The following is a 12,586-nucleotide window of genomic DNA, read 5'->3' on the forward strand; positions in this document are numbered from 1 at the left end:
GGTCTCCCCTGGGCTGTCTTCTGGGACTCCAGTCCTACCACACAGTGTCAAGTTTAATCTGCTCTCCATGTCCTCTACACGCCTTCAAAACCAGTACCACCTGGGTGAGGCTTACACTACCAAGTTTGGCTGCTAACAGAAGGTACATCATTGCTCCCTTCTGGAATGTAACTTGTGTGTGGTGACACTTCCAGGAAGATTTCACCTCAGTGACACCAGTCTCTTCTTAATCATGAGTGGTTCCTCAGCCCCAGCTAGCAGCATCTACTGATCCAGCAAAGCAATGGTTTTACTTATTGGTTCTGAGCTCTTCTTTTTTTTTTTTAAATTTATTTATTAAATTTAATTTTACATATCAGCCACGGATTCCCTTGTTCTCCCCCCTTCCGCGCCCCCCCCCCCCCCGCCTTTCCCCCAGCCCACCCCCCATTCCCATCTCCTCCAGGGCAAAGACTCCCCTGAGGATTGAGTTCAACCTGGTAGATTCAGTCCAGGCGGGTCCAGTCCCCTCCTCCCAGGCTGAGTCAAGTGTCCCTGCATAAGCCCCAGGTTCCAAACAGCCAGCTCATGCACTGAGCACAGGACCCGGTCCCACTGTCTGGATGCCTCTCAAGCAGATTAAGCTAATCAACTGTCTTATTTATCCAGAGGGCCTGATCCAGTTGGGGGCTCCTCAGCTATTGGTTCATAGTTCATGTGTTTCCTTTCGTTTGGCTATTTGTCCCTGTGCTTTTTCCAACCTTGGTCTCAACAATTCTCACTCTGAGCTCTTCATAATCACGGCTGATTCTTCTATTGTAGGAATTTAGCAGAGTCACTGTACCTGGGGTAGACATTAGAATGAACAGCTGTTTTCTAGAAATACTTTGACCCTGAAGAATCCTTGTGGAAAACAGTGATTGCTTTCCATGATTTGTAGAATTGTTTTACTGAAGGGGCATTGCAGTCACCCCATGACTTTGGTCACAAGACACCTCAGGCACATCCGAGGCTCTTGTATTATTGTGTGTTGCATGCAATTCATAATAAAGTGCTGCAGGCCACAGGAATATATCATAAGAACTCAGCTGGTTATGGCAAAGTCACTACCTGGAGGAATCAGGGAATTCCTCCAGAGAAAGCCAAATCCCAAGGAGTTTTTGGTGTTACTTGGCTTGTTATATATCAGCTGTCTTCTGTTATGAAAATCATGTGTGCCTTCATAGTTTTTCCAATTGACTTTTCCCTAAGAAGGGCTAACAGTGTGGACTGATCACTCTCTGGACATACACATTCCAGGTATTTGGAGAACTGCCTCAGGAAAGGCTTTTTCTGGAATCAGATATCTCCCTTGGCCACTTTCAAGGACTAGCAGTAATAACAGTCCACATGCAAGTCTCCTGATTTAAGACAAATTCCACAAGGAGACACCACCTAGGTCAGGTGGATGTTCAGTAATAGCTTTATACAATTTAGCTCAGACCCTCCTTTCTTACAGCCTTACTAACTTTACAGACCTCTAGCTCCTTATCTAACCACTTCTAGCTATGCTCAGCCAGAACCCCAGTTCAAGCCTCCCTGTAATTATCATCATTAGCAGCATCCGGCCAGGTCTATCCCCAGATGGAGGAGAGTACTTTATCAGAGATACCTCTGTATTCTCTAAGAACAGACTTAACCATCCAGGCTACCTGTTTGAAAAGGCCTGGCGGATGTGCCGATTAAGCCTTACTTCCTCCTTTCCCAAACCTTACCTCCAGTTCCAGATCTCCCTTTAACTATCACCAGAGGCATCTAACTGTACACAGGTTGCCTAGCGACTGAGCACACTTTCCCCCACCCTGCAGAAAAACGGCAGATAGCTTGGACAGATAGGAGCCGCAGGAAAAAAGAAGGCAGTTTTATTTTCTCCCATTGACCTAGCAACTTATAGATTCTTAACATTTTCTACCAACCACGTTTAAGATTATAGTTGAGCACATAAGAGCCCTCTTCTTAGCTATTACCTGAATTCAGCCTTTAGTTAAATCATTTCCCCATTGGTCACTTCCCTTTGGGGTTGCAAATGATAATTAATAGTTATTGCCTCTCAATGTGATTCTTATCACCCCTCCATTTGACCCTGGAAGCCTGGCTTTATATACCAGAACTTCCAGGGCACGGGGGGGGGGGGGGGGGGGGGGGGGGGGGGAGTCAGAGAAGAGAAAAGAGTATGGGAGAACTAGACGGGTAAGAACTTGAGAGGAACAAACTGAGATGAGGAAGAACTAGACTGAAGGGGTAGAAGAGAGGACTAGAGGAATGAGATGGAAGATGAGGAAGAGCCAGATGAGGAAGTACTAGATGGGGAAGAACAAGGTGAGGAAGAACGAGATGAGGAGAGAGAAGGAGATGGGAGAAAAGATGATAGGGGAAGGAACAGAATGGATGAGAACCTAGAAGGGGCAGAACTAGATGAAGGAATTAAAATAGAACCTAGAGGGGACCACAGACAAGTGTAGAGCGAAATCAGGCTAGAAATGAGCTAAATATGAGAGCAGAATATAAGCTTGTAACTGACACAGAATAATAAAGTATATGGACTAAGGAGTTTCATGTACATAGATTCATTTCTTCTCATCAAAGATTAATTATCAGCTGGTTGTAGATTCTTCCTGGACCCTGGGAGGAGACTATCAAGGGGCTGGACCCCCATAGTCCTCGATAATAAAGGACTAATAAAGTCATGAGGACATGTGATGTCTTCCTTTAGTAAGATATGTAAGTTAAATTAAGGACCTTGGAATGAAGAAATATTTTGTGTAACAATCAATAAATATACTTTGTCTGGCTGTTTGGGGTTCAGTCCATCAGAGAGGTGAGACCTTCCTGCTGCCACATAGGCCTTAAAACATCATCTTGGAGTACCTCCTTTCTTCAACTGACCCATGCTACACAGAATAACCTGACATTCTTCAGCTCCAGTTGACCAGATACCAAAAAGTCTTGGTAGACTCTTTGCTTTCCTCTGAAACTTCACAAGCCAGGCTTCCATCATCTCTACACTGCTCTCAAAATTTTCATCTCCCAACCTCCAACAGAACAGCTCACTGAGCTGTTAACACTCAATGGCTTTTCTTGCCCAAAGTCCCAAAGTCCTTCCATAATATTCCCCAAAAGAACATGGCCAGATCTATCACAGGAATACCGCACTTATGTTACCAACTTATCTTAGTTAGGGTTACTGTTGCTGAGATGAAACACCATGACCAAAGCTACTTGGAGAGGAAAGGGTTTGTGTGGCTTATACTTCCAATTCATAGTCTATCATTGACGGGAACCAGGACAGGAACCCAAACAAAACTGGAACCTGGATCCCATGCAGAAGCCATGAAGGGGTGCTGCTTACTGGCTTGTTCCCCATCACTTGTAGCTTGCTTTCTTGTAGTACCCAGGGCTCATTGCCCATGGGTGGCCCCACCCACATAAATCACTAGTTAAGAAAATGCCTTATAGGCTTGTCTATAACCTGATCCTTTGGAGGCATTTTCTTCAACTGAGGCTCCGTCCTCTTTGATGACTCTAACTTGTGTCAAATTGACATAAAACAGCCAGGATAGGATGTCTGTACACTACCTTCATGGCTGGTATCCAAGAAAGACAGAAAAACAAGTCATATCCCTCTCAATTAGAATTACAGATGGTCATGGGCTGACAAGGCTTCACTGGCCCATATAGCTGTGGTAGAGGATCCCCTGCACACATGCTGTCATTTGCTTTTTTGAGAAATGGTCTTGTTTATAACCCAAGCTTGTCTAACCCTCACAGTGATACTCCTGTATCTGTGTGCTTGATACAGAGAGTACAGTTGTGTTGTACCCCTAGTTGCTTTTTTAAAAAAAGTAAATATGCAGGATTTATTAGCTTTATGCTGTCTCTGCTCCATATCCCCCTGAAGAGTATATTAGAAGCTGTACTTCTGAAAGTTGCTTGGCATGAGGCACCAGCCTATACCAGACCTACTGATCCCAAAATATCTTTCTCTTCTTGTCCCTGGTATATACCTTTAATAACTCCATTTTTTCTCTGCATGAGCAAAAAACTGCCTAAGACCTCCACTGCAGCTTTAGTGGCTACCTCCATCAACTTCTTGGGTCATGAAAGCCAAGCATTAAGCTTGTGTCTTGACCTGGATGTGCGGTTGACCAGGATCTGCACTGAACCTTCCTAGCTCTAGGAAGCTGGTATCTGTGCTACCACAGGCATTTTTACTTAGCTTGCTATTTCTTATTGGGAACTATGGGGGTCCAGCTCCTCAATAGTCCCCTCCCAGGGTCCAGGAAGAATCTACAACCAGCTGATAATTAATCTTTGATGAGAAGAAATGAATCTATGTACACGAAACTCCTTAGTCCATATACTTTATTATTCTGTGTCAGTTACAAGCTTATATTCTGCTCTCATATTTAGCTCATTTCTAGCCTGATTTCTCTCTACACTCATCTGCGGTCCCCTCTAGGTTCTATCTTAATCCCCTCATCTAGTTCTGCCCCTTCTAGGTTCTCATCCACCTTCCCATATCATCTCCTTTGCCATCTCCTTCTCTCTCCTCATCTCGTTCTTCCCCATCTGGCTCTTCCTCATCTTCCATCTCGTTCCTCTAGTACTCTCTTCTAGCCCTTCAATCTAGTTCTTCCCTATCTCAGTTTGTTCCTCTCAAGTTCTTACCCATCTAGTTCTTCCATTCTCTTTTCTCTTCTCCATCCTATGCCCTGGAAGTCCTGGTATATAAAAGGAGGGTCCGAGCTAAATTGTGTAAAGCTATTACTTAACGTCCACCTCCCCTAGGCGGTGTTTCCTTGTGGAATTTACCGTAAGTCAGGAGACTTGCATGTGGGCTGTTATCATTGTTAGTCCTCAGAAGTTGGGCGCCCACCTGGGTGGTGTTTCCTGTAGTCCTTGAAAGTGGCTAAGGGAGATAATCTGATTCCAGAGAAAGCCTTTCCTGAGGCAGTTCTCCAAATACCTGGAATGTGTATGTCCAGAGAGTGATCAGCCTACACTGTTAGTCCTTCTTAGGGAAAAGTCAATTAAAAAAACTATGAAGGCACACATGATTTTCATAACAGAAGACAGCTGATATATAACAAGCCAAGTAACACCAAAAACTCCTTGGGATTTGGCTTCCTCTGGAGGAATTCCCTGATTCCTCCAGGTAGTGACTTTGCCATAACCAGCTGAGTTCTTATGATATATTCCTGCGGCCTGCAGCAATTTCTTTTTAGTTCTGGAGCTGAACAGCAGTGACTCTTAAAGGAGCTGTGTCCTTTCTCTTTTATCTTTTTCCCCCCACTTTCTCAGGCCCTAGGTGGATGTTCAAACCTCATGTTGATACATCAAAATGTAGTTTGTATTTGTATTTTTCTACTCTTTGGCTCTTTGGGTGCCTGCCACCCAGTTCCCAAACAAACACCTGGAGTCTTATTCTTACTTATGAGTGACTGGGCTTAGCTTGGCTTGTTTCTAGCCACATTTTCTTAAATTGTCCTGTCTATCTTTTGCCTCTGGGCTTTTACCTTTCTATATACCTTTCCTTACTTCTTACTCCGTGGCTTGCTGTGTAGCTGGGTGGCTGGCTCCTGATGTCCCCTCTCCTCCTTTCCTCTTCTCCCTCCTCTCTCTCCTATTTATTCTCTCTGCCTGTCAGCCCTGCACATCTCTCTCTCCTGCCTAGCTATTGGCCATTCATCTCTTTATTAGACCAATCAGGTGTTTTGACAGGTACAGTAACACAGCTTTCCAGAATTAAACAAATGCAACATAAAAGAATGCAACACATCTTTGCATCATTAAACAAATATCCCACAGTGTAAACAAATGCAACACATCTTAAACTAACATTCCACAGCACTTGATGGGTTCACAATGGCCCCCATCTATTAGATATTTCCCTTTGACCTCTACATTTGGTCTTCAGAGTGATGAACCCACACTCAGCTTTCACACCCTTCTATGGCTGTTTCATCAGCCAAAAGTCAGCATGATGCCTTTCCCATGTGGCTTCTGGATAGGGAGAGAAGATGCATTTATCCATTATTTAATTTGGGGGTTAAAACAACCATGGGCTTGCCTTCCTTAGCTGTAGGCAGGTGCTCAGTGAGCCAAGGTATGATGGCTCACATCTGGGTAACACTTTTTTGTGAAAAAGAAAATATTAGTGAGATTAGTTGTCTAACTATCTTATATAGTTATATAGTCCTAAGTCTAATGTCTGTGATCCCTTGAGTTGTTACCAATTCTCTTAGTCTTTGGTTAAACTTTTCTCTTGATGCTGAAGACCATGCAAGTAGCCAAAATTAATCTTTCTTTCTGTGCTGTAAGGGACAGTTGAGCACCTGGTCCTCAGGGGTCACTTGGACTTGAGAGGAATCTCAGACTCCTCTAACCTTTCTTTTACCAGTTGTCCATCAGTGTGAGGATAAGTCAAAGACTTTGCTTTATGTACTATGGCTTCCTTTGAAGCCTTGAGTAAATCTTCCCCACATTGATCCTCCTTTTGTAGACTGGACAATGTTTCAAATTCATTGAGTGGGGTCTCCAAGGCCTCTGTGAACAAGATAACAGCTGATCAATGGCCTTAGTCCCTGGGACTTCATTGACCTTATAGGGAAAGAGGGAAAATATTCTCCCCTTTAGTCCCTCTAACCACATTAGAATTCCCTCCAAGAATGATTATGAAACACCCAGAGGATCAGTTTTATACCAATCTGGTACTTTTAACTACTGTATTCTATTTTAATAACCATACATAACTCAATAAACTTTTGATTGACATACATTTTAGCCAGTCCTTGAAATAGTTAATATCTGACCTTGCCAACTTTAATACAATATATGATCTCTAAACTTTATTCTTTATGTACCTTAAACAACTTACTCATGGCTTCATAACTTGTCAAAGCTTTTCAGTCTTTTTCATTCTGGAATCATCTAGTCATTACCACCTTCATATATCTAAGTCTTTCTTTACTAAGGCCATTTCCATATTTACATTTTTAACATATACTTTTATGTACTGGTTCCTTTTTCTAATACCATGAGACATAGGAACATTAACAAATATATTTAGGATCATTTGTGAGAATTTTCTCCCTAGTGGAGGGGAACAAAGCAATGTCTATCCCATCCCCATAAGTCCCAATGACAATGCAAAGTACAAATTCACTAAAGTCCACACTAGGGGAACAAATGAGTTTACTGAACTTAATTACTGGACATTATAAATGAGATACTTACAGGAGTTTGGATACTATGGTGGTTTGAACCAAAATGGCCCCCATAGTCCCATAGGGAGTGGCACTATTAGGAAGTATGGATTTGTTGGAGTACCTTTGGTCTTGTTGGAAGAAGAGTGTCACAGTCACTTTCTATTACCTGTTGATTCAGATGTAGAACTCTCAGTTCTTTCTCCCTCACCACATCTGCCTGCATGCCAACATGCTTCCCACCATGACAGTAATAGACTAAACCCTCTGAAACTGTAAGCCAATCCCAAGGAAATTTTTTCCTTTATAAGAGTTGCCATAGTCATGGTGTCTTTTCACAGCAATAGAAACACTAACTAAGGCAGATACCTAAAAGCAGCCACACAGGAATGTCTCCAGCTAATATGTATAATGTCTCTCCCACACATGAATGTGTAGAACTCACCTTCTCTCTACTCTTCCAATACCCAATATACTCTAGCATTACATTTCTCAATGTACATAGGAGGTAAGCCTTATAGCACTCAAGGTATATTCCCACTTTTAAGATTTTTTTCCATAGGTGCATATGCAGAATCCACCTCCTCCCAAGTCTTTCCCAGGCTATGTACTCTAGCTACTCTCCAAAACCACAAGGTCACATGTCATTAGGGTCAAATTGCATACAGTTGCCTGAAAAAAGTCTGTATACTCAGAAAGAGGGGATCCCTCCTTCTATGATGGAATATTAACAGTCAGCAAACCTGATGGTAGTCATCCTTTGTAAGCAGGCACACCTGATCATAGGAAGGTGCCAATTGTTTGTCTTAATATAGTGCTGAGCAACAACAACTAACTAAAAACAGCTGAATAGAAACTATGTATAAGATAATGTAATAAATTAATATTTCCTAGGTATAATCTGTTAAACTAAACCTTAGAGAAAACACAAGACAGTCTTCATAGAATACATGGCATCACTACTATAAGCATGCTTTTGGTTTTTAATGGGTATGTGGAGGCAATATAAACAAACAGCAAATGCATAAAGTATCATCAAATTGATGTTACAGCATCCAGTACAACAGAACTAAGAAATCCCTCTTAAAACTATGATGCTCCAGCTTACTATAGTGAGATCTTTACACAGAGGGTCTCTGTATCCTCTCCATCGATGAGCATCCCACTAGCTGTTTTTACTATAAATGTGTGACCAAAAACAATATACATAAAACGTGAACAAACATTTACATGCTAATATCCTATCTCTAACAAACCTGGTTAACATACTACTTACCTTTGGGGTATTTTAGAGGCAGCCTTCCCTTAGCTAAATTCTTTGTTTGACTTACTGTCTCCCAAGTATTGACAAATTCTTTATATCACCAACTCTACTCTTCCACATCATAGCTTAGTAGTGGAGTGCTACCCAGTACGTGAGATTCCATTTGTAACCTTCATAACATTAACTCCAATTGAATCTTACACCTAAATGTCAAACTGGAAGTGCAGAACTTCTAGAAGATACTTGAGAAACCAGACCTCTCCAAGTTTGGCAATCTGCCTAGGCCTTGGGAGCTTTCTGTAAGGCCCTGATGTATAGGGAAATAAATAGAGCTCCTTCTTTAAAACCTAGAATATACTTGGAAGAGCTGGTAAATGCCTGGGGCCAGGGCCTATGGGAAGGTGCTGCCTCAGGTCCTGAGACCCCAATTCTTTCCACAGATGCGGCTGTGTTTATCAGCCCCAATGCCACTGTGGACTTTGTTCATAATGTTTATGAGATACCCTGTGCTCCTCTTGTGTGACATTGTCCGATTAGCCTTTTTCTGAATTTGCATACTTCCTTTTAAAACTGTACCTATTGGTATATATTAACAAGAGACTTGCTGTTCAGTTTGGTGCAAATCTCCAGCCAATCTGTGCTTATGGTGAAAGCCAGGGTTGGGAATCACTGTGCTAAGTCCCTTCCGGCTCATTCAGTCCTGCCACTCAGACCTCACTAGCCTATCAGAGCCTCCAGCAGACCCGCTAGTAACGTGGGAGGGTTCTTCCGGTTGCCAGGCTTCTGGCTGAGCTTCTCTGCTGAGAATCGGAAGTTTGCCCTTGTGTTGCGCTGTGTACTCTTTTATGGGGAGAGCGCTGGCGATCTAAGCAGCCTTGCCATGGTGAGTGAGTGGCCCCCGTCCTCAGATGGGGAGGAGTGGCCGGCCATAGTGAGCGAGGGGCTGCTGTCCCCAGATTGGGAGGAGCTGCCGGCTCTCCGCGGCAGCTGGTGTGGTGGGTCTTCTCCCGGCTGGGTAGAAGCCAGCGGCCAGAACAGAATTCGTTTTATTTATGCCTGGCCCAATGTGCCCTGTGTGGCCCCTCTGTGGTCCTGCCTGATCCTTGCAACTCCCTTGACTGGGCGGCAGCATCTGAATACCTTCACTCCACGGGCTGCATCTGTGCAGAGCATTGGTGCTTAGAAATATTCTTCTTGTTGAGGTCACTGTGGAATGCTGGCGCCTACTGTAGTACCTGTATTGTCAAGCAGATTTGCCAAACTCTCTGAACCCTGGTCTCGCTAATATTTTCCAGAAGTTCTGCACGCTTGACTTTTAACATTTGTGTGTAGGATCCATCTGGAGTTAATTTTGTGGAGCTTGTAAACTGTATCTCCTGAGTACAGTAACACTCCACTGCTAAAATGATGTAGAAGAGTAGAATTGATGGTAATAGAATTGATGACATAAGGATTTCTCAATTCTTAGGAGACATTAAGTCACACAAAGTAGAATTTAGGCAATATCCCAAAGAAAAGTAGAATGCTAACCATACCTGTTAGAGATTAGTATGGTAAAATGTAAATGTTTGTTCACCCGGATTAAGCAGCCAGTAAGCTACATTCCCATAATAAAGGAGACAACCCTGATTTACAGCCAGCCAAAAAGCCCATCCCCCATCCAAAACAGGCCTCTAACATGCTTCTCAATGGGTTATTGAAGGGTCACGTGCAACATTTAAGTCCTGGTGTGCCATAAAGGTATATTAATTCTAGAACAGCTGCATATCCAGCTTTTTTTTTTTTTTTTTTTTGGTTTTTCCAGACTGGGTTTCTCTGTGTAACACTGCTGGCTGTCCTTGAACTCACTTTGTAGACCAGGGTGGCCTTGAACTCACTGAGTTCCACCTACCTCTGCCTCCCAAGTGCTTGGATTAAAGGTATGAGCCACCATTGCCCAGCTCTCCAGCCTTTTTGAAAACTGGTTTTCAGTCAAGGCCTCCAGTGTTGATTGAGGTTAACTTGAATCCCATCTGTAGCCTCACAGGGCATTGCCCTTGCTATCCTCCTGACTAACCACCCTAAATCCTTGGATTACAGGTCTGTAGCACCACAGAGTTCTAACATTACCAGTTTGAGTCACATAGTGGACTGTTCATTGCAGAAGAGGGTAAGGATTTGTGTGTGGAGCTTGGCTTCTCCCTTCAGAACAGAAGAGGAGGAACAGTGTACTGTGCACACTGCAAGGGGAAACAGACTAGACAACAGCTAGATCACAGACTGAAGTTTAAGGCAGTGAGCTGTAGGGGTCTCCTGAAGGACCTGATAGGGCAAGGTGAGTGACTTTTTGTGACATTCCCCAGCATGTATTAATTCCTTCCATGTGAATGAAGACAGACAGAATTGGTGGGTGTACAATTTAGGGAGGGTGACTTGAATTACTGAGTATTCAGTATTCAGAGTTAGGGAACTCTCCTATGCAGATATGTGCAGTTCTAGTTGACACAGTTAAGTCAGCTCAGAGGTTTGAGACACAGGCCATTGTCTATAAATCTGTGTCAGCTTACAGCACCTAGCAGCTAACATTTTACATGGACAAAGTCATACAGTGTTTTATTAATGGCATTCTCTCTACCAGGGAAGTGCCTACTCTGTTTCAAAGTCATTATACCTAAGTATCCTTCCAATTATCTTTATCATTTTAAAAGGTTATTAATTATTAGTTAAATTTCATTTCCTTTAAATGCATTACTGCTATAATCTCTATTTGTTTCTATTTTCCAGTGTTCTTAGTCATTAAGAATTCCATTCCATTTTTTCTTAAGTATTATTTATTTATTTATTTGTATCAGTTTAGAGCAGTGGTTCTCATCTTGGGGAGGTTGGGACTTCCTTTGAGGGATCAAATGACCCTATCATAGGAGAAGAGTGGCCTAAGACCATTGGAAAACACAGATATTTATATTACAATTCATAACAGTAGCAAAATTATAGTTATAAGGTAGCATTGAAAATAATTTTATAGAGGGGGTTCTACAACATGAGAAACTGTATTAAAGGACCAGAGCATTAGGAAGATTGAGAACCACTAGTTTAGTCAATGTCTGCTGTTTCTCAGGCTTGCCTCACACTCTGTAATTCAGAATTACTTTGAACGTTTATTCCTGCCTCGCTGCCCAGTGCTGGAAAGACAGTCTAGCAACTCCTTCCAGTCTGGGCCTTGATTAGTTTGTGAAAAGGAAAAATAGACCAGGGGGTGAGTGTCTTCCAACTTCTCTAGATTATATTGCAGATTTGAAAATGACGTGAGACCTATGTAAGAATTACATTCACTGACCAGTAAAGTAGGCATCGTCAAAGCACAGATAGGGATAGGGAAGAAGGGGGGTAAAAGCTTTCCTGCTTTGACAGTAGTTGACATTAGCAATGAGCAGTGAGGTAATCAATTATAGATGATTGATCAATGTCCTGACTGGCCATTTCTTCCATCCACACACCAGGCAATCAAGAATCTGGATAACGAACTGAACTTTCATGAAACCAAATTACTTCAGTTACACTAGTTCAACCAAAATGGAAGAACTGGATAAAATGGTGTGGCCCTGCCTAACATGACTGTGTTTTCCAGGTTGAAGATGTACAGTCTGAGAAACAGGGCATGAGTAGTGCTTGGGGTGCTCTAGTAGAAATCTCTGGAGCACATGGCCATAAAGCCTCTTTCAACTTTTGAACATAATTTTGTGTGATTATTGTTACTTCATTTCCAATTTCTCTTTCCTGCCTCCAAACCTTCCCATTGACCCTTCATTGTTTTCTAATCCATGGCCTCTTTTTGCTTTAACAACAGTTACTGTTGGCATGTAACCCGTGTTTGTCTGCAGAACCTCTGAGCTGTGAAGCAGAGGGTTGGCTGCACAGGACATTGAGTGTGTAATGGAATGTGCACAGAAAGGACCTTGTGCCTTGGAAGAGGAACAGGAAGTCCTCTGGGAGAATGGAAGATTCTACTAAACTACAAATTTCCCGGATGAGGGCAATGTCTGACCATAGGGTGGAAGGGCAGAGCTGGGAAGGCCTGTGCTGTCCGAGCCATTTGAACTCTGCTCATCTAATAGGGTAA

General features: G+C 42.7%; 1 protein-coding gene across 6 annotated transcripts in view; it reads left to right on the forward strand.

Moving 5' to 3' along the window:
- The window catches only part of LOC128119187 (zinc finger protein 120-like), a 172,081-nt gene that overhangs the window by 141,910 nt on the left and 17,585 nt on the right, over positions 1-12,586 (forward strand). Inside the window, exon 1 of one of the 6 annotated variants that reach the window (XM_052752447.1) lies at positions 9,214-9,370. The exons of 4 other annotated variants lie outside the window; for them this stretch is intronic. In XM_052752447.1, coding sequence (XP_052608407.1) covers positions 9,368-9,370 — 3 coding nt within the window. In that variant the 5' untranslated portion in view covers positions 9,214-9,367. Of the gene's footprint in view, positions 1-9,213; positions 9,371-12,586 lie in introns of those variants that run through there. One more of the 6 variants, XM_052752443.1, reaches the window with a different exon arrangement.

The sequence above is a fragment of the Peromyscus californicus genome, unplaced genomic scaffold (genome assembly GCF_007827085.1).
Source record: "Peromyscus californicus insignis strain IS unplaced genomic scaffold, ASM782708v3 Scaffold_23__1_contigs__length_62951481, whole genome shotgun sequence".
NCBI classification, from domain to species: domain Eukaryota; kingdom Metazoa; phylum Chordata; class Mammalia; order Rodentia; family Cricetidae; genus Peromyscus; species Peromyscus californicus.